Raw genomic sequence first — 23,420 nt, forward strand, 5'->3', positions numbered from 1 at the left:
GCATATATTGATCCCTCTATTACTACCACTAGCACTGGTACATCTAATCAATGTGAGTTGTTTGTGGATGGATCACTTAATATTGCGGGCATAGGGAGGATTCACATATTAGGGTTCACTATACACCATCAGGTCATGTGAGTTGATATGGTTAGGGTTTTAGTGTTGGATGTTAGGCACCTAGAGGCTAGAGTTCTTGTGCCCACAAAGGAGGTTCAGACGATGGGACAGGCCTTAAACACCTTCTTTCAGTAGCCTCATAAGTTAGTGAAGGTGATATCTACGAAGGTATGTTATTTAATTAATATTGAATTTTAAGTTGATGTAATTTTATTATAATATAGTATAATATTAGTGTTGTACTTTGTGGAATAGGATATTGTTACCTCACCAAAGGGTAAAGGGAAGGTCATTGTTACCCCTTCTAGAAATCTTCCTCAAATAAAGAGGCTATGGAGATTAGTTGCAGATATGGAAGATGACGAGAAACCCAAGCAAGTCCCTTGGGCTCATAAAGTGTTTGACATGTCTAGTAAAGTACCTCTATATATAAGTCAAAGTGACATATCAAAGATTACAAATGGTCACTGTATGCTAAACAAATCAATTTTGCAGTTGTGGTTGTTGTAAGTATTTAAATTATTTTTAATTATATTTTGTTGATTTTTTCTAACATTGTTTCTAACCTTGTAAATTTAAATTAATAGTAAGTCTAATTTTATATAATTAATTATAATTCTTTTATAAAAACTATTTTCTATCAATCATAATTTCTTAATACAATGCTGATTGGCAACTTTTAGTTATTTGTCCTATGGACAACATAGCTATATGCATTTGCTTGTTACATAAATCTCCTCCTATGAACTTTAGACAATTATTAGATAGGTAAATTGTTTAAAAACATCTACTTTCTTTTATTGATTATCATTATATTTGACTTTAAACACAATCATAATGTCATTATCATTATGGCCATGAAAGGATATCATATACTTAAGGGTTCAAAGTTGAAGAAAAAAATGAGTTGAGTCTCTCCTAAAGTAAGATTTTAATTCTAGCAATGATATTTTATTTAAGTATTTTTTTTTAATTATTATTCTAATGAAATTGATTTTATATTCTTTTTGTAGTCTCGTAAACAAAAAGGAAATTATGAGTGTAGATAGTATGTAATGAAGACAATGCATACTATTGTCAATTCACAAATAGTATCTAGGTGGGCTGAAGTAAGTTTTACAATTTTGAAAGTTTTTATTTTAAGTTCTCATTCTATATATTTTATGAATTATTACTAATTGTTCTAATTTTTCTTAACAGATATCTATAAATAGATCACCATTGCCACTAGAAGACATAAACATCATTAGGGAGCAATGATCCACATTTTTTATTGAACATTACATTAACTAGTTTGAGCTTATGTTTTATAGTATTGTTTTAACTAGTTAGGACTTACATTTCATTGAACAATGTGGTCCATTTATGTATTACATGTATTTAAAACTATTCAATTATATATATGATTGACATTTATCATCTCTTCTCATTTGTATGCAATTTAGTTCATTGAGAAATAACATAGAAAATATAAATATTTTGGTTAATTGAAAACATTTGAAATGCCTGGTATTTATTCATTTGCATATTTTGTTCTAAGACGCTCCCAAAACAAGTCAAAAATTTAAAAAAAAAAATATCACTTTTAAGATCAGTTATGCCATAACCGATTTTTAAAATCTAAAACTTTTAAGATTGGTTATTGAATAACCGATCTTAAAAGTTTAAGTTTTTAAGATTGGTTATTCACTTTTAAGATCAGTCGTTTCATAACTGATCATAAAAGTTAAGACTTTTAAGATTGGTTATAAAAGTTAAGACTTTTAAGATATGTTAATAATCGATTTTAAAAGTCCAACTTTTTAAAATCAGCTCTTTTAAGATCAGTTAGAGAACCAATTTTAAAAGTTAAAAATAATTAATTTTAAAAGTCTTTTTTCCACTAGTGCATGTACCATTATTCGATAATTACTATCCTACTTAACACACTAGTATTAAATATTTTTTAAAAGTGTACAAAAACAAAGTATAAAAAATTATAGAGGGAAGAGAGTAATTTAATAACACAAATTAAATAATAAAAAAACGGTTTCAATAAAATTAAATGCTATCATTTATATTAAAGGCAATAAGAAATAAATACCGTGGCACTTAGAAGAGTTGACCTAGAACTAAAATTTACTAATGATGCTTTAATTCATTTAATAAAATTAGTGTACACACTTAAAGGCTTAATTAAGTACTGAAAATACTATCTCATTTTCTATCAAAAACAAACTAATAATAAAAAATACTCTCTCTTTCTATAAGAACACGCCAATTTAGTCTCATATATACAACAAGTAATTTGAATTCACAAGAACACAAAGAATTCATGGCCTTCTCTATGAAAATGCCTGGAGTAGTTGTTCTTCTTCAGATTCTCATTTTGTCACCACCATTATTCATTCACCAAGCAAAAAATTTTGCTGTAGCAGACGACAAATTAATCAAAACTTTATGCCACAACTCTGAGACACCTGAAACCTGTATGAAGTGTGTGTTGTCTTCTAAAAATTCTGTGAAAGCTGATGGTGTTGGAATAGCCACAATCATTGTTGATTGCATCAATGACAAGGCAAATAACTTGGCACTCAACATCACAAACTTGGCTTCCACATCGCATGGAAAACTCAAGTCTTTTTATCAAACATGTGCCAAAGACTACGGTTACCACATTGCAAAGAAAGAGTTAATTTTGACCAAGAAGGCTTTGCACAAACACAAATATGACAATGCTGAATCTTGTGTGGTTAGAGCTCTAAGTTTTCATGTTGCATGCCGCAAGAATTTGGAGCATTACCATGATGAAGTGCCAAGTGGTGTTACTTATGATATGAATATATATGAGGAGCTCTCTCAGGCTGCGTCTAGAGTAATTGAAAAGCTTTAGGTGTAATTCTTGATGCCCACCAAATTGTTAAACATAAGTTGGTCAACGCCTATTATCAATTAAATAATAAATTAAAATAAAAAATTAGATAGTCCAAGTAATTTAATGTTTGTGTTTGTTTTTTAATTAAGGATCGGTGTTTGATTTTTATTTTGGATATAAAGTCACAATTAAAGATATTATTTTATTTCTAAAAATTATTAATCCTAAATATAAAATTAATGAAATTAGATTGTCTAAATCATGAGGGGTTGAAAAAAGAGTTAATAAGAATTGATTTATTTATTCGTTAGTTCACAAGAGAAAAAATGACTTCCAAAACCCCAAATTCTTTACAAATTTTTCTCCTATTTGGGCCTATAACTTTGTCACAACCGGTGCCACCAGCAAAGGAGACGGTGTGAGAAAGATACCATGTGTGTTCTATAAGTGAAAAAAAAAAAAAAAAACTTATCCCTTTCATTCTCTGATATATGAAGCAAAAAATAATAAAAATTAAGTGGGATCTTGATTTTAATCGTTTCAATGAAGGAAAAAAAAGAAGAGTTTTGGACCCGCAGTTGTGGCATGCTGATAGGTTGGGCCTAATGAGTTCTAATTAGAAAAAAAAAAAAAATAAGTGGTTAAAATATTATATTGATTGGTCTTAAAAGGTTATTGTATTTATCTTTTAGTTTTATATTATTTTATATTTTTTAGAGTAGTATGATGACACTTGTATAATTATTTTTAGTACTATTAGATTATAAATTTGTATCCTTTTAATCTTTGGAAGTATCAATGAAAATATGAACGTTACCTTCATCTTCTTTATAACTTTTTTATAGTCCTTTAATAATAGATTCTAAGAGTAATGATAATATAACTGTTAGCTCTCTATTACACACGTACTCCATATAACTGACTTCAGTTCATCACTAACATCCAACTTTACAATTGACTTGGAACATGACAACAAGGATATGCTAAAGACCTTGAAAATTTAAAAGTAGATATTAACGAGACATAAAAATATAGCTTTGATTTTATAAGTTAGTTTTATACTACTAGTTTAGTTTTTCACTGAATTGATGAAAAAAATAATTGGTTGTCAAATATTCAATCACTAAAAATTATAAGATGCATTTAGTAAACACTAAGATATATTACAAGGAGAACATCACAAGATAAAAATACTTAAGTTGTTGGACAATTTTTTATTGTATACATTATTTGGTAAAGAATGGATAACACAAATAAAATAATGTTAAATTTTCTACAATATATACTCTTATTAATATGAATTATCTTTACAATTCTTAATAATTATCTTAATGTGAGTGATGATGATAACAATAATAATAATAACAATATCAACAATAGTAGTTGTACTAGCTGACATCCCTTCGGTCAGGCAATAGGCCGATAGGGGTACCCGATCCGATAGGACGCCAATTGGCACTCCGTTCAGACAATAGGTCGAAAGAGGTGCCCGAGCCGATAAAAAACACATCACGCCTTCGGCTAGAGGTTGGGCCGAACACCTCCTCGGCGTTGGCATATGTCGAACACCCCCTCGACCTTGGGATAGGCCCAATACCTCCACCACCACCAAGGACAGGACAAGTATCCCTTTGGTATCAGAACACACCCTCCTCGGCATTGGCATATGCCGAACACCCCTTCGGCATTGGCATATGTCGAACCCCTCCTCGGCATTGGCATATGCCGGACACCCCTTCGGCCTTGGAGTAGACCAAACACTCTTTCGGTCTTGCACCTGGCCGAACACCCCCTTCGGCCCTGGGATAGGCCGAACACCCCTTCGGCCGCGCGCCTGGCCGAAGAACTGACAGAATGAGGTTTCGACAATAATTACTTGTTACACAATAATTACTGTCCTTAATCAGCAACGATTAAGGATAATCATGTATTACCCACCTCCCAAGAAGGAAGGCCCACCAGGCCCACACATATCACTATAAATACACAGGTGATGTGACATAAATGAGGTACGTTACTATTCCCGCTAATGCATTTATTGCTCTGAACCGAACACTGACTTGATCGTCGGAGTGCCTGTGCAGGTACCCTCCCCCACCACGCGGAGCTAGTGTTCGGGCAGCACGGAAGATTCAGAAGGACTTGAAGGCAACTAGGAAGGATCAAGGAGAAGAGTGTTCTTACGCAGGAACATTTTGGCGCCCACCGTGGGGCCGAAACCGGAACGGTTGTCGACCCTGAAGCGAGATGGTACTTACAAGAAGTCAACAGGAGAACGCAGCCACCGAGTACCCCTACGGGATGCCCCGGGACAATCCTAGGCAACAAACTAATCAGAACGAGGATGGAATGGAAGAGTCATACGTGGACCAATCTCAACAGCCTAATCCGTCGTCGGCCATCGAGCAACTGAAGGCCGAAATGATGGAACTCAGGAGGCTTCGAGAAAAAGACGCTCACTAATTATCGGCCCTGAGAAGAGAAAATGCCGAGCTCAGGAGCGACAATCGAACATGGCACCCGTCGCACGATACACGCAACCAGTCGACCCGGGACCAAGGTGAATCATCTGGATGGTATAAGGAAGTCAATGTTCCTCGCCCATCAGGTGGACCAACGACAACGCAAGACCAACAACGAAGACAAGGAAGGACTCCATTCACGCCAGAAATTGTCGGGGCTCGTTTGCCCGACAACTAGAAAAACCTGACCTTAGAAAAATACGACGGAACCACCGACCCTGAAGATCATTTGGATGTTTTCGTCACCCAGGTCGGCCTGTACACGGACGAGGACGCTATTCTTTGCAAAGTCTTCCCCACCTCCCTAAAAGGACCGGCGCTCAACTGGTTTACCAGGCTTCCACCCGGGACCGTGGACTCTTTCACGTCGTTGTCTTCCCGCTTTGTAATACAGTTCGCCACGAGCCGGCCTCATCAGCTCACGTCCATCGCGCTGGTCAACATACGTCAAGAGAAAAAGGAACCTTTGAGAACTTTCATGGAAAGGTTCGGAAAAATGACGTTATCTATCCGAGATCTGGATCCGGCCGTAGCGATGCATCACCTAACCACAGCGCTAAGACCCGGACCTTTTGTCAACAGCCTGTGCAAGAAGCCACCCCGGGACCTGGATGACCTGCGACAAAGGGCTACCAAATACATGCAGATGGAGGAACTGGCGGAATTCCGAAGTCAAAATCGACCCGATCTATCACTCGCAAAAAAGGAAAACGACAAAGAGCCTCCTAGACAGCGCCAAAGAGATATGCCAGATCGGGACAAGAATGTCAGGGGACCGAGATATTTGCAGTACACACCACTCAACACCAGCAGGGCTAAGGTGTTGGAACATGCCCTGACCACCGAAGTTTTGGCCGTCCCAAGAAGAGCCATGACCCCCCCGCACGCCGACAAAACAAAAACATGCCAGTTCCATCGAAACAGGGGGCACACAACTGAAGAATGCTCCGCCCTTCGGGATCGAATTGAAGATCTTGTCAAGGCGGGACATCTTCAGAACTATGTTCGATCGACAGATCATCGAAGGAGCGACAATCGTGAAGGAAGAAGAGAATACCGAAGGGAGAATCGGGATCGAGCACCTCGGCGAAACCGATCCAGGGAGCGGAGTAGGTCTCAAGACAGGAACCAAGGCGACCGAAATCAGCCCAGACGAGTCATAAACACCATTGCAGGAGGCTTTGCCGGGGGCGGAAGCTCGTCTTCGGCGCGAAAGAGACACCTGAGGGCGATCAAGTCGGTTAACACTATAGACCGGGCAGCAGTCATCCATATGCCCCCTATCACATTCACCGACCAAGATTTCCAGGGTGTGGACCCAGTGCAAGATGATCCCATGGTCATCAGTGTGGAAATCAACAACTGCATTGTAAGGAAAACTCTCGTTGATCAGGGAAGCTCGGCTGATATCCTTTACTGGAAAACTTTTGAACAACTCGGGATCCTAGAGCAGGAATTGACACCTTACGATGAGCCTTTGGTGGGGTTCTCAGGTGAGCGTGTCGACACTTGAGGAACAATAGACATGTATACTTATTTCGGAGACGATCGGCAGAGACGAAGGATCAAAGTACGATACGTCGTGGTGAATGCCAACACATCGTACAATATCCTTCTGGGTCGACCCTCCTTGAATAAGCTGAGGGCCATCGTCTCTACCCCCCACTTGGCAATGAAATTTCCGTCTGAAGACGGCAAAATCGTCACATTACACGCCGATCAGAAGACAGCCCGCAAATGCTACCTGGCCAGCCTGAAGGTACAACCGACTCCGAAACCAACTCGACACCAAGAAGTCAACATCATTGGAGACATTGGTCCCTCCAAGTTGGAAGCCTTGGAGCTTGACCCCAGAATTGAGGACGAGTATAGGGTCGAGCCGACGGAGATAACCATTCCGTTCCAGCTTGGAAAAAGGGAGGAACAAGTCACATACCTAAGTTCCCGCTTAACAGAAAAGGAAGCAGAGGACATCAAGCGAATTTTGTTGAGATACTCAGACCTATTCGCTTGGACAGCGGCCGACATGCCCGGCATCGACCCTGGCTTCCATTGTCATCGACTCTCGGTCTGTCGAGATGCCAAGCCTATCGCCCAGAAAAAGAGGAAAATGGGGGGAGATAGATCTCAAGCAATAAAAGAAGAGACTGCCAAATTACTTCAAGCCGGATTCATAAGGGAGGTCAAGTACTCCACGTGGTTGGCCAACGTGGTGATGGTTAAAAAGTCCAATGGGAAGTGGCGAATGTGCACAGACTACACGGATTTGAACAAAGCATGTCCAAAAGATGCTTACCCTCTGCCCCACATCGACGCATTGGTCGATGGAGCGGCCGGCCATCAGAGATTAAGTTTCCTAGATGCTTATTCGGGGTATAATCAGATACCGATGTACCCCCCAGACGAAACCAAGACCGCATTCATCACAGACTCAGCCAATTTTTGTTACAAGGTAATGCCATTCGGCTTGAAGAATGCAGGGGCCACATACCAGCGCCTCATGGACAAGATTTTTTCTCAACAAATTGGGGCATGTTTGGAGGTCTACGTGGATGATATGGTGATCAAATCCAATTCCGCCGCTGATCATTTAAGAGATCTGAAAATGATTTTTGACGAGGTAAGGCGGCACAACATGCGATTGAACCCAGCTAAATGCACCTTCGGAGTAGCAGAGGGAAAATTTCTCGGCTTCATGTTGTCAAAGAGAGGCATAGAAGCCAACCCGGATAAGTGTCAGGCCGTTATCAATATGAGAAGCCCTCTTAACGTAAAGGAAGTGCAACGCTTAGCCGGACGAATCGCTTCCCTAGCCCGATTCCTGCCATGCATGGCGGACCGATCCAGACCCATTATGTCCCTACTAAAGAAAGCCACCAAGTTTAAGTGGACCGATGAATGTGAATCTGCTTTCCAAAACTTCAAGACGATACTAACTGCTCCACCGTTGCTAGCCAAACCAGACCCTCAGCTGGACATGATAGTATACCTTTCGGTCTCAGATAAAGCCATCAGCACTGTGTTAGTGCAAGAAAGAACAGAGCAGAGGCCGGTATACTTCATCAGCAGGGTCTTACAAGAGGCCGAAACGAGATATCAACATCTCGAAAGGACCGTTCTCGCTCTTGTGCATACAGCCAGGCGTCTTCGACACTACTTCCAAAGCCACAGGATACTGGTCCGAACAGATAGCCCCATTGCAAAAGTCCTACGAAAGCCCGAATTGGCCGGAAGGATGGTCGCTTGGTCCATCGAATTGTCGCAATTTGATATTCGTTTTGAGCCAAGGGGACCCATCAAGGCGCAATGTATGGCCGACTTCATCAACGAATTCACTTCGCCAGTAACCCCTGAGCCACACTCATGGACACTACACGTAGATGGATCGTCCAACCAACATGGCAGCGGCGCCGGCATCATTTTGGAAGGACCGGGGACAATAATAATAGAACAATCATTGCAGTTTGGATTCAAAGCCTCTAATAACCAAGCAGAATACGAGGCCCTTCTCGCTGGACTTAGGTTGGCCGCCGAACTCGGCATCACTAAGCTCCAGTGCTTTAGCGATTCACAAGTGGTAACAGGGCAAGTTAACGGCACTTTCCAGATCAAAGATCCGACTTTGCTATTGTACTTTCATGCTTTCCATAAGCTAAAAAGCAACTTCGAAGAGGTCCGAGTCACACACACTCCTCGGGAACACAACGCTAGGGCCGACCAGCTAGCTAAACTCGCTAGTAGCAAGAAAACTAGCCATTTACGTAGCATGATACAACAAGAGTTACCAAGCCCGAGCATCAATGAAACTGAATGCCTGAAGATTGATCAGGGAAGCCCGTGTTGGATGGATGCCATAGTAAACACCTTCGGACCGGGGAATTGCCCGAAGATTCCCTAGAAGCGAAGAAGATGAGGACCATAGTCGCACGGTATACGTTGATTGCCGGAGAATTGTATAAGCGAGGCATTTCCTCCCCCTTGTTGAAATGCCTTACTCCTGACCAGGCAAGCTATGTTCTCCGAGAAATTCATGAAGGAGTGTGCAGAACTCATTCTGGAAGCCGGACTCTCGCAACAAAAGTGATTCGGGCTAGTTACTACTGGCCCACCTTGAAAACCGATTGTGCCAAGTTTGTACAACATTGCAGGCAGTGTCAACAACATGGACCTCTCACGCATCAACCTCCAGAGGAGCTCCATCCTATAACCACTCCATGGCCATTCTCTGTTTGGGGCATGGACATTGTAACGACCCAGCTGGTCACTACACTCGGCACAGCACACCGGAAACACCAGACAGATAGAACAAGTATATAGATATAGGATCTAGAATATAAATATATACAAAGTTCCAATCCGACTAGAGTTAGAGTGTGCACAAAATACAACAAAGCTATTACACCCAGTAGCTAAAACAACAAAACATCTACACCAATCAGCTCCGTCTGCCAGCTACAGACCTACCGCCAGCCACCAACCTATCCCTGCTCTGCTCCCATACATAGTATGATCATCGCAGTCCAAACATCATGGAAACAACAAAGGGTAAGCTAGTGTGAAGAAGTCAACATACATATATAAATATGTGAATAAAACAAAATAATAATAAAAAAACATCTACAGCTATCAGCACGTCCGCACAGCTTACATTACACCACAACAATTCAGCAATATCAGCACCGCTCAGCGGCTACAACAGCACCACAATAGTGGCTAACAGCACCGACTTAGCGGCTATAACAGCACCACAATAGTGGCTAACAGCACCGACATAGTGGCTATAACAGCACCACAGTAGTGGCTAACAGCACCGACATAGCGACTATAACAGCACCACAGTAGTGGCTAACAGCACCGACGTAGCGGCTATAACAGCACCACAATAGTGGCCAAACACAACATATAGCTCAGCAATAGACAGCACAAACAAACAGCTCACAACGCAGCACAACAAAAAAACAGCATACGGCACAGCTAAGTAGTATTCAAAATAGCTTACTACTCACAACTCAGCTCTTCATTCTAGAGCACAATCATATTATAAATCAGCATTTAAAATCATCAATAACAGCCCAGTTCAGCACAGAGATATACATCTATTACAGCTTAACATCATTTTTCAGCTTTTACATCTAGTCAGCACAACATATTTATCAATTACATCTCAGCTCAGCAATTTCAGCATAATTCAACAACTATCAGCATATAATTCAGCTCGACTCAAACAATAAAGTTCAGCATTAGCATCACACAACACAACTCAGCGTTACATCATTAACAACATACAGCACAACACAACTTTTCATCACACGACATTGGCAGCATTAATCAGCATAAACAACATTCAGCACAGCTCAGCTTGATAACACAACCTATCAACTTACAGCACATCTAAGCATCTTACAGCAATATACACCTAACACAGTTCAACATCATCAAACAACAATTTCAGCTAGTCATCACATCATATTCATCAATTTCGGCTTGGTTCAGCATAAAATAATATTATCATCAAATTTGGCATATAACTTCACATCCTCATACACGTCCGGCGCACTCATGGTCGCGCCCGGCGTGGCACAACCAGAGGGCTCTAGGGCCAGCGCGCCCGGCGCAAGCGTGTCTGCGCCCGGCGAGACTTATCCAGAGAGTCCAAAGCCCTCTCTCGCGCCTGGCGCAATACTCAATTGCGCCCAGCGCAGGCCAGGCAGAGACTCCAAGGACTCTCACACGCCCGGCGCGCCCCAACCTGCGCCCAGCGCAGGTAAGGCAAAGACCTCCCTTGGTCTCGCGCCCAGCGCAAACCAAATTGCGCCCAGCGCCCTCGAGGCAGAGACTCCCAAGGAGTCTCACGCCCAGCGCGACAAAGGTCGCGCTCAGCGCAGCACATCAATATCATCATTCAGCTTAATAATCATTCATCACTAACAGCTTAAAACAACATGATCAACACCTAATACGACCCAAACATCTTGTTTACAACTCATCTATCTTGTCAAATTACTCACCCAAACAACAAGAGTACACCTAAGCACCTAAAATAACTTTCAAGTTAACCAAATTCACTAAATGTGAAATGGCAACCATCACAGCAAACAGCGCATCAGGAGTTATACTACTCCTATCATGCTCATCCTTATCTCATATGAAAGATAATCAAATTTCCTACAACTCTCATGAAGACACCAAGTCTTAATTCCTTCTTCTACCATGCTAAAAATGATAAAAACCGCAACAGCTATAAACAAAGCTAGCAGCTCGACCCCTCTTCACTAAAACAGCCATATCTAGAGTTCTAAAACTCCTTTTTGAGTGATTCCAGCGCCATTGGAAAGCTAACATCCAAGGCTACAACTTTCATGAAGACTATAAAGTCAAATTCTGAAAACAAAACAAATGAGCGCCCGGCGAGTTAAAAGCGCGCCTGGCTCAATTCTCAACCAGAGACATATAAAGGTCTATTGCGCCCGGCGCGGTTCTCCCCTCGCTCGGCGCGATTCACCCAGAAATTACCCAGTTCAAGTCGCGCCCAGCGCGAAGAACTGAGCCCGGCGCAAATTCAAACGGAACCCTTACCAGCTTCAAAAATTTCATCAAAACCTGCGAAAAATACTAGGAAAACAACATGCAAACCATCCAAAAGTTTACACTTCCATCAAACCTCAAGAAAAACAGCTCATTTGCAACATGCATCCAAAATCAAGGGAAAACCCCAAAATTTCACCCAACCCCGAAAAACCCCGAAAACTAGTTTTTCTCAAATCTCAGCCAAAGATCAACCACCAACGAACAACGGATGAGTTTCTAAGACACATTCTCAACCAAAAACAGCAGAGTAACTAGCTTCCCTTACCTCAGTGCGAAGATCCGAGCTTCCGGGAAGAGAAACGGAGAAGAAGAAAAGAAAGCTCCACGAAGAAGAAGGAAAGAAGCTCCGCACAGTTCAACACGAAATCTAACCTTCACTCAGCACCTTCAATCCAAAAGAGCACCACCCAGAGAACAAAATCAGCCACAGTAGAAGAGTAAAGGAGAAATGGGTGAGAGTGAAAAGGAAATCCGGGAAGGAAGAGAAAAGGGGGAAGGGTCTCACAGACATTCTCGGACCATTCCCGCCGGGTAGGGGGCAAGTGAAATTCCTGGTGGTAGCAGTAGATCACTTCACTAAGTGGATTGAAGCAGAAGCGTTGGCTACCATTACGGCCAACAATGTCCAAAAGTTCTTCTGGAAGAATGTCGTCACACGTTTCGGAATCCCATACGCCTTGATAACAGATAATGGTCTACAATTCACCGATCGACGCTTCAACGAATTTTTGACCGAGTTAGGTGTCAAACATAAGATGACCTCGGTCGAACATCCCCAATCCAACGGGCAGGCTGAAGCGGCAAACAAAGTCATCCTAAAGGAGTTAAAACGACGACTTGGACAAGCCAAGGGATCCTGGCCGGATCACTTACCGGACATCCTATGGGCATACCGGTGCACCCCACAAAGCTCAACCAGAGAGACCCCTTTCCGGCTGACCTACGGCACAGATGCAATGATCCCGGTTGAGGTGGGGGAACCTTCGCTAAGACGAACACAATTCGATGAAGACACCAACCGGGAAGCACTCAACATTGAGATGGATTTGGTGGAAGAGATCCGAGACCAAGCTCTTATCAATATGGAGGCATGTCGAACCAGGTTAGCAAAGAAAATTCGAACCAAAGTGAAACCAAGGGAGTTTCAAGCCGGGGATCTCGTGTGGCGAGTTACCAGAGAAGCAAGAAAGGACAAAGCTCAGGGCAAACTTGCACCTAATTGGGACGGCCCGTTTCGCATAATGCATAACTTGAAGAATGGAGCCTACAAGTTGGAAGAGCTCTCGGGAAAGGCTATTCCCCGAACATGGAACGCAACGCATTTGAAACATTATTTGAGTTAACAGTATGTAATTGTTTCGGTGTACTCTTTTCCTTCCTCAGGTTTTGCCCTCTTATAAAAATGTGAAAGAGGTTTTTCTGGGAAAGGTTTTTAACGAGGCACCATATCAATGAAACAAGCTCTTTTGAATCATTCATTTGCCCAATTTAATTACAAGTTAAATCATGCATGCCCTCCCGAGCAACCTCGCTCGGCCAAGGATGAACGAATAATGCCCTCCCGAGTAACCTCACTCGGCCAAGGATGAACGAACATTCCCTCCCGAACTACCTCGTTCGGCCAAGGATGAACACTTATTCCCTCCCGAGTACCTTAACTCGGTCAAGGACGAAGTAACATTCCCTCCCGAACTACCTCGTTCGGCCAAGGATGAACACTTATTCCCTCCCGAGTACCTTAACTCGGTCAAGGACGAAGTAACATTCCTTCCCGAACTACCTCGTTCGGCCAAGGATGAACACTTATCCCCTCCCGAGTACCTTAACTCGGTCAAGGACGAAGTAACATTCCCTCCCGAACTACCTCGTTCGGCCAAGGATGAACACTTATTCCCTCCCGAACTACCTCGTTTGGCCAAGGATGAACACTTATTCCCTCCCGAGTACCTTAACTCGGTCAAGGACGAAGTAACATTCCCTCCCGAACTACCTCGTTCGGCCAAGGATGAACACTTATCCCCTCCCGAGTACCTTAACTCGGTCAAGGACGAAGTAACATTCCCTCCCGAACTACCTCGTTCGGCCAAGGATGAACACTTATTCCCTCCCGAACTACCTCGTTTGGCCAAGGATGAACACTTATTCCCTCCCGAGTTTAGCTACTCGGTCAAGGGCGAGCACTTCCCCCCCGAGTGCCCTTGTTCGGCCAAGGTCGAGACCGAAATTCTCTTCCGATCAAACAACCATTACCACACCAACATTACAGTTATTTCTGCCCACCAAAAATGAAGTACCAACCCTATCGGCCAAAGAAAGATGGAAAAATCTTAGGACTGTTAGAATTAGTCTTTAAAGTCGAATCGGTCACAAACTCATACGAATGGAAATGAAAAATAATTTCATTAGAACTGTCAAAACGGCACTAACGGCCGAAGGGTACAATTGTTCTACGGCTCAAATGGCCTATAATAATCAAAATAAGTATCCCTATATCTATACATCATCCACAAAACAGATGTATACTCAAAAAGCAAAAAGGATTGACACATCCCTCAGTCGGCGTTCCCGGTCTCCTCGGTCTCTTCATCTTCATTCAAGGTTGTTCCTGGATCCTCCACAGGGGCCGAACGGGGGGGTGCCCTTTCGTCCGGCTCCATGTCATCCGGCGCGTTAGCGAAATCCATAAACTCCCCTTGGAAGAAGTCTTTACTCAGCTTGAATGAAAAGTCCGGGGGAAAGGCGCCGAAGTGATTGGCTTGCCGAACTGTATGCCAAAATCCTTCTTCATGTTCCTTCACAATCTTACTCTCACATTCAGCCTGGAAGGTTGCCATCGCAGCATCAGCTTCGGCCTTCACCCGAACCATTTCAGCTTGGAGCTCTTTCACCTCCTCGACCCGCATGCGCTCGGCATCTTCCGCCGCCAGAACTCGGCCCTCCAACCCACCGTACGCTTCCTTCCATCGAGCCACCTCGGCCTCCAACGACGCCTTTTCCTCGGATAAAGTCTCTTGAGCCGACAGGGATTGTTGCAGAGCCGATTTAGTGTCCTCCAGGCTCTTCTCGAGATTATGCATGTCCCCCATCGGTTCCAAGGCCATCTTCCGAAATATGGCGGTGGCCCTCATGTGCAACTCACATGCCATCGCCCACCGAGCCGAAGGAGTGGCCGCATCGAGCATAATATGCCCTTGGGCCGATAACAGATCAGAAGACATCATTCGGGCCGGCCTGATCTCCTCCGATAAAAAGTCCTTGGCGACGATGGCTGAAGGTACGGCCAAATCCGTGGAAGAACCCTCCACTCTTCGTTGCTTAGGCCGAGAGGTTTCCATACCCGCGGTATCGGCCCTCCTTTTCCCCTTGTCTTTTCTCTTCCTGCCCCTGGAATCGGGAAGGGCAATAACAGGGGGCGTGGGCCGAGGAGCATCCGTGGTTTGAGGTTGCCGATCAATGGCAACACTACGATGATCTTCGGCGGAGGTCCCGGCCGGGGCTTTGCTCCTCACCAATTGCCAGTACGACAGTCCCAATCCTTATTGCGCCATCCAACCTGCAAAAATCAAACAAGTCACACATCAACTTAACAAGCACAATCAATCGGAAGTAACAAAACATACCCTCTAAGTCAAAACGAGGCCGAGGCGATTTGGGCAGCAACACCAGAAACCGAGAGGGTATGCACTTCGGCAATCCCTTAAGAACGTCTAAGGCCGACAACTCGGCATCAGTCATCATATCCTCCGGAAAGTCATCATATTTCCGAGGTTGCCGAGTCCAATAAAAGGGAAAAAGGGGTTTCTGCTCGGCATCGTAAAAATAACTTCGGCCGGCAACGGGGTCTATGATTACTTTCACAAACCCGGATTTGAAACCCTTAAAGGACGATGTAAAAGGTGTCAGCAACGGTCGGTCGGGATTCCGAATCAAGGACAGCCACTTCACAGTTTTATTGGATGGTCGCGTACAGAAAAAATGTAAAAACAAACCTACAGTTGGTTCTATATAGTGATATTTACAAAGCACCCGAAACGCTTGCATGTAAGCCCACGCGTTCGGGTGCAATTGGGTCAGTGCCACATTCAACACACGAAGAACCCCCATCTGAAATTCATCAAAAGGGAGCGACATCCCTAACTCTCGAAAAAAACACTCGTACATGTAGAAGAAATCTCCCTGACCCTCCCGCTTCGCCAGAAAAACCAGATCGAGCTCCCCTGGACCTTCGGCCCGGCATCGTCGCAACATTATAGGGTAAGGATCCCAACCTTCCCATCGGCCCATCGTGCACAGACCAAGAAGACGTATTACGGCAGCCCTCTCGTGAAAACGAGAGAAATACGCCGCCACCTCACCATCGACCCAGTCGTACCCGAGTATATCACAAGGAGGATACTTCTGTCTATAATCGCCGGGACTCATCTCGGCGTCGGGCAATTCTGACCCGGATGAACTCCCTCCATCCCCACTACGTTCCGGTCCTGACCCAATTGGACCACAAACCTCCTCCACCTCTGCGTTAAAAGCTAACATCTCGGCTTCAACATCTTGTGCCGACACCCTACCACTGGCCGAGGACCCAGACGACAATGTGACACCTTCGGTGGCCATTATCACAAAAATGGAACAAAGATAAAAAGAAAAACACCAACCTTTGGGGTGTATTCGGCTCAGAGAAGAAACGATATGGGGAAAGTGTCGAGAAAGCGTGGAGAATGAAGCTCCACCCCCATATCTTATATAGACCATGCACGATAACCCAAGAGCCTCGTAATAAATGCCCCTAAAGGTGAATAGACACAACCCTAGGGCGCGGAATCCAAAGGCGGCTATGGCATACAACGGTCACCATCAAAATGGCACACCCCCCGAAGCACACAACTCCCCAAAATCAAAACCCTAAAAAAATCCCGAACCATCTCAATAACCCCCACGTCTTCCATCCTCGGGCTTGGGGGGGTAGTGTACTAGCTGACACCCCTTCGGTCAGGCAATAGGCCGATAGGGGTACCCGATCCGATAGGACGCCAATTGGCACTCCGTTCAGACAATAGGTCGAAAGAGGTGCCCGAGCCGATAAAAAACACATCACGCCTTCGGCTAGAGGTTGGGCCGAACACCTCCTCGGCGTTGGCATATGTCGAACACCCCCTCAGCCTTGGGATAGGCCCAATACCTCCACCACCACCAAGGACAGGACAAGTATCCCTTTGGTATCAGAACACACCCTCCTCGGCATTGGCATATGCCGAACACCCCTTCGGCATTGGCATATGCCGAACCCCTCCTCGGCATTGGCATATGCCGGACACCCCTTCGGCCTTGGAGTAGACCGAACACTCTTTCGGTCTTGCACCTGGCCGAACACCCCCTTCGGCCCTGGGATAGGCCGAACACCCCTTCGACCGCACGCCTGGCCGAAGAACTGACAGAATGAGGTTTCGACAATAATTACTTGTTACACAATAATTACCGTCCTTAATCAGCAACGATTAAGGATAATCACGTATTACCCACCTCCCAAGAAGGAAGGCCCACCAGGCCCACACATATCACTATAAATACACAGGTGATGTGACATAAATGAGGTACGTTACTATTCCCGCTAATGCATTTATTGCTCTGAACCGAACACTGACTTGATCGTCGGAGTGCCTGTGCAGGTACCCTCCCCCACCACGCGGAGCTAGTGTTCGGGCAGCACGGAAGATTCAGAAGGACTTGAAGGCAACTAGGAAGGATCAAGGAGAAGAGTGTTCTTACGCAGGAACAGTAGTAAAAATAATAACGATGATGATAACAGTGGTGATTGCAGCTACTAATAACAATAATGATGACAACGATAATAGTAATAAGGACGAGATGGTGTTGGCCAACAACAATAATAATGTAGTTAACAATGTGGAAAGTGTTACAACAATAATAATTATGAGTGGTATTGACAGTTATGGTATGATGAGACAAAGTGGTGGTGAGTTTTTTTTTTTTTAGTATTTTATACTTAATTAGTACAAAAAGTCTCACAATTTTATGTAACAAACAATAAAAGTTTTGTCTTATTCTATCTTAGCAGATTTGTTCTGTCTTGTGAATTTTTTTAAAATTAAAAATAAAATAATTTTTTTTTGTCTAATAATACTATGATTTCAAACAAATCAAACAGTGACTAATTTATACATTTTTTTTATAGACTACAAATATCTTCTAAGACATTCATGTTCAAAATAAGTAAGATTATTATGGGTGTTAAATTTTTTCTTTTAAATATGCACACAAATTCAAAATTATTAGTTATACTAGAATAATAGTGTGCTAGATTATCCATGCAATCAATCAATGGTACCTTTGTATACACCTATCACTTAATTAAGAATTTAATAAACAATAAATTAAAATTACCGAACATCAATACTATTTTTTTTTCATAGTGAATGAAATCGAATTAATTAACAACCTAATAAGATCTTGATTCATTTTAATTATAAAAAAATGTTTTATTTGGTTATTAGTTAACTTGTTTATGACTAATGCACTAATTCTATTTTTTTATTGGTTTAATTATATTTAAAATCTTAATAATAATATTTTTTTTAAATGTTGATGGTATGTTATATCGTTTCTAATAATAAGATTATTAATATCATTAATTATATAAAATTAACATTCTCTTCCATTTATTTATCAATTTTTTTCTGTATTAAAAATAAACCTATATGATAACACTTGTAATTATGTTATTATTATCTAACATAAGGTTTTTAAATTTTCTCTACACGTACATTCTACAAAACATTTAGTACCATTTAGTACCGAGGTATTTGTAAAATTAGATTATTTTCTTATTTTCTAAGAGATAAGTATTAAAAATTCTTCGTTCAATCCAAAACTATGACGTCTTGGCTTTCTCTTATTCCAAAAGTACTATCGACGTTTTACATATTTCAAATCTCATTAATTATATACTTTGATTTAAAAATCTTATCTTTTTCCCGGTTACTATTATAATAAATATATCAATAAATTTTTAAATTTTTTTTAGAAATTTTAATTAAATTTCTAAACTAAAAATAAAATACCATAATGTATTAAGTTTAATATACACTTAATTTTCTATTCCCTTTAGTCTTTATTATAAGACATTTTTACCGAGTCATACGAATTAATATAATATAAATAATTATGTTAATACTAAAAAAAAAATTATATATAGTGACATAAAAAAGTATCATTATATTAATATCATAAGAAATATTAGATGTAAGTTTTTAGCCTCTTTAATAAAGATATTTTTTATTAGGATTCATATGGTTTATTTTGTCATACCCGGTAAGAATACTCAATCATCCCATCATATATGCCTTCAAAATTTTAATTTTATTCTATAAAATATATCACTTTTATTAGAAAACTACGATAAATATTAATTAAACTTACAACTATATTATAATATTTTATCAACCATTACGTAGATGAACTAGTAAGAAATTGTTATACCATTCTACAATTGTAATATGAGTAAATTTGTTAATTGAAAGAAAACTAAATTATCATAATAATTTGATTAATTATTAACTATTTTTAGAAACAAATAATATGAGAAACTGGAAGCAATTCATAATGAAAAGAAAATAGAAAATGTTCGAAACAAACTTTCCGGCTAGCACACACATTTAACACATTCTTTACATGGAAACTTCATAAAAATGACAAATATTTGTGTAAGCATGAAAAGAAATTCCACCATGCTTTTACTCTTTAGATACTTATATAACCATGCATTCACCTAACAATATAAATGAAAGTATTCTACAAGTTTATATATAACACTACTTTGAATTCACAAGCTATAGAACACAGCGAATATGACCTTCTCTATCACCATGCCTAGAGTAATAGTTCTTCTTCTACTTCTCATTTTGTCACCACCATTACTTATTCACCAAGCCAAAAATTTAGTTGTAGCAGATGAACAATTGATTCAAACTTTATGCCACAACTCTGAGACACCTAAAACCTGTATGAGTTGTGTGCAATCTTCTAAAGGTTCTGAGAAAGCTGATGGTGTTGGAATAGCCACAATAGTTGTTGATTGCATCAAGGACAAGGCAAATACCTTGGCACTCAACATCACAAACTTGGCCTCCACATCACATGGAGAACTCAAGTCAATTTATCAAACATGTGCAAACGACTATGGCTACCACATTGCAAAGAAAGAGTTAATTTCATCCACCCATGCCTTGCAGAATCATGAATATGACAATGCTGAATCTCATGTGGTTACAGCTTTACGTTTGGATCTTTCTTGTCGGACGAATTTGGAACATTACCATAGCAAAGTGCCAAATGAGGTTTTGCTTGATATGAAGATATATGAGGAGCTCTCTGAGGCTGCTTCTAGAATAATTGAAAAGCTTTATGTGTAAGGGTTTTGATGCCACAAAATTGTTACACTTATGTATGCTAGTTCGTCAACACCTATTTTCAATTAAATAATGAATTTAAATTCAAAATTTGTTATTATCCATTAAATAATGAATTTAAATTGAAGTTGTTATTACAAGTAATTCGAGACTTGTATATTTTGTTTGTTTATCAAAGGACCAATTACTAGTGCAACATAGTAATTCTATGATGACAATAACCATTGTTGTTCAAGCTTAAGATCAAGACATGGTCCTTATTATTAGTTTTGATGATTGCAAATAAGCTCTTTAACAGAAAATAGTTCAACTTGTATGTTTTGTATTTTGAGCCTCTTGAAAGAAAAGAGTGCAAGTTGTATTTTGTTTGTGTGTTTAGAGTTTTGTTATTTATGTGTTTTGCACTTGGTAAGTAACTTAACCTTAAATCTTTATCTAGATGATGATTGATAATGAAAATAAGTTTTAAAATTGATTTGTAAAAGGAAATGGTATGAAAATTTAAGATATTAAGTTTTCACTTAAAATAATTGATTATCCCAAGTAATAATCAATTATTTGCTTTGTTTTTCAATAACCTAAGAGTCGTTGTTGTAATAATTAATTATTCAGTAAAATAATTGATTATTTCAAAAATTAGTTTCTTGAATGATCAATTATTGCTCAAAATAATTTATTAAACTATTATTGGTTGATTTTCCTATTTGCTAAGAAGAAAATAATCAATTATTTTTCTGTCAAAAAAACTTACATATATTATTTTTCACACTTAGGACATAGAGACTTGAATCTTTCTGATATCTTTTTCAAAAATACTCTTTGAAAAATGTTTTTCTTTGCAAGAAGAGATTAAGTAATATTTGTGGTAACCTCAAAAAAGATTTCAAGAATTGAATTAATCATCATATATTTTCATGGAGTGATAGTACGTATAAGTTACTTTGGTTGGTTCACTACTCTTATTTGTTATATGTACATTAGGTGAATTCGTTCCTTAACTTTTGTGTGTTGTTTTTCTTTAGTAGGGTTCTTAAGAAAGGAAAATATTGTAATGGGGTGTTATGAGTAAATGCTTATAGGGGTACAAGAAGTGGTTTCTTTGATAATGTAGAAGTATATTGCATTTGAAATTGTGATTGTAAAACTTCTAATATTAAAGATTAGTGAAAAATCTCAAATGAATTGATTGGGAATTGGATGTAAGTCATAAGTGGATGTGATTGAACTATTATAAAATTATTGTGCATTTTTTCCTATCCCTTTACTTGTATTTATATTCTTGCAATTATGACTTTATGCTTAATGTTATGTGATATGAAGCAAGAACATTGCATATAGAATTTAGTGAATTTGAATTTGCATGGAATCTAAACTTGATATTCTATATACAACTATAGATCAATATACAAATTTTAGAAAAGTTTTTCAAAATCAAGAAAATTGCGTAAAATTTTTTTAAATAACCAATTCACTCCTCTCTTGGTTAAGTCATCTTTTCTAACAACTATGAGGTGAGATATACAAATACACGTATCTCTTGAAGTTGTAGGCAAATTAAGACACTATCATCCCTTTATTTATATGCTAAAGGGTGTTGTTTTTGGCATTCTTTCTAGTAAAGATTTGCTTTGCATGTCAACACGGCAACAACTATGCATATTGTAAGTATAATTTCAACTAGATAGACCACTGTTTGATTTTTACCTTAATATGAAATTGCAACTAAAGAAGTCAATTTACCATAAAATAGGTTAACCTATTGAGAAAGAGTCATACCTCCTAGTTATACCAAAATAATAATAATGAAATTAGACGATCTAAATAATTTAAAAAAATTAACTAAGAATTAATTTATTTGGTCCCAAGTTTAGTTTGTCACTAAATTAAGGACACAAAATAGTCGGTTGTCAAATCTCTAATTACAGCGACCAATTTATGCAAAAAAATTTAAAAGCTATAAGTATCTCCAAATCCTTCAAGTATGCACACTCGAGACCCAAATTCAAGATTATTAATCAAGCTAGAATAATATAAAGTCAATTAATTCACACACTCAAATGATAGTGTCGATTTATACATCTATTACATAATTAAGAATTTTGTAATAAATAAATTAAAATTACCGAACATCAATAAAAACTTGTTTTTGATAATGATTCAAATCGAATTAATAACATGTTATGAACTCGATTCATTTTAATTATAAAAATTTTATATTTGGTTATTAGTTAATTTGTTTATGATTCATATGAACTACATTTCTCAAATGTACTATTTTTAGTTTGTTTTATTATATGCATACGCTTAATAATATTTTTTTTTTTGAGATGCTAATGTGTTATATCGTTGTTAATAAAGAAGATTATTAATAAAATTAATTTTATAAATTTAATATTCTTTTTTATCTATTATTGTTACTTGATTTATATTTAAAAAAAAAGGAAAACTTAAGATAACACGTATATACCACATAGAATATTTATACTATTATTTTGTCCAACTTTATAATTTTTCTCTGCACGTACATTCTAAAAAACATTTATTAACGTAGTATAAAGAGATACGTATTGAAAATTCTTCATCCATTCCAAAAATATTGATCTTTTAGCCTTTTCTTTTTCTTTTTACAAAAGTACGTACTATTGATGTATTACATATTTCAAGTCTCATTAATTATTATTTTTTCCCATTAATATACTCCAATTTAATAATCTTATCTTTTGAAAGTGGAAGCAATTCATATTGAAGAAAAAAAATGCTAGGAACAACTTTTCTAGCACACGCATTTAAACACATTCTTTACTTTACACCAAGTTTTTTTTTTTTTTAAATGACAAATATTTGTGTAAGCATGAAAATGAATTCCACTATGCTTTCACTCTTTAATTATCAACCCTTAATTATTTGACCACG

At 39.5% G+C, this 23,420-nt stretch overlaps 3 protein-coding genes and 1 long non-coding RNA gene across 4 annotated transcripts; 3 read left to right on the forward strand and 1 right to left on the reverse strand.

The window, feature by feature from the left end:
- The first annotated feature begins 2,434 nt into the window (after positions 1–2,434).
- Positions 2,435–2,992, forward strand: LOC109811581 (uncharacterized). The gene has a single exon (XM_020375363.3). It carries the CDS (start codon positions 2,435–2,437, stop codon positions 2,990–2,992), a length of 558 nt encoding a protein of 185 aa, XP_020230952.2.
- A 2,467-nt stretch (positions 2,993–5,459) lies between these two features.
- On the forward strand, positions 5,460–7,009 carry LOC109811523 (uncharacterized). The gene is made up of 2 exons (XM_020375284.2): positions 5,460–5,657; positions 5,747–7,009. Exons 1-2 carry the CDS (start codon positions 5,460–5,462, stop codon positions 7,007–7,009), a joined length of 1,461 nt encoding a protein of 486 aa, XP_020230873.2.
- Positions 7,010–9,797: 2,788 nt separating this feature from the next.
- Positions 9,798–12,399, reverse strand: LOC145952861 (uncharacterized). Its single transcript, XR_014430353.1, has 2 exons — positions 12,350–12,399; positions 9,798–9,985 (listed from the first exon to the last, which is right to left on the reverse strand). It is a non-coding gene; the product is annotated as an uncharacterized LOC145952861 (long non-coding RNA).
- A 7,547-nt stretch (positions 12,400–19,946) lies between these two features.
- On the forward strand, positions 19,947–20,510 carry LOC109811566 (uncharacterized). The gene has a single exon (XM_020375345.3). It carries the CDS (start codon positions 19,947–19,949, stop codon positions 20,508–20,510), a length of 564 nt encoding a protein of 187 aa, XP_020230934.2.
- The last annotated feature ends 2,910 nt before the right edge of the window (positions 20,511–23,420 follow it).

The sequence above is a fragment of the Cajanus cajan genome, chromosome 10 (assembly GCF_000230855.2).
Source record: "Cajanus cajan strain Asha chromosome 10, NIPB_CcT2T_4, whole genome shotgun sequence".
NCBI lineage: Eukaryota > Viridiplantae > Streptophyta > Magnoliopsida > Fabales > Fabaceae > Cajanus > Cajanus cajan.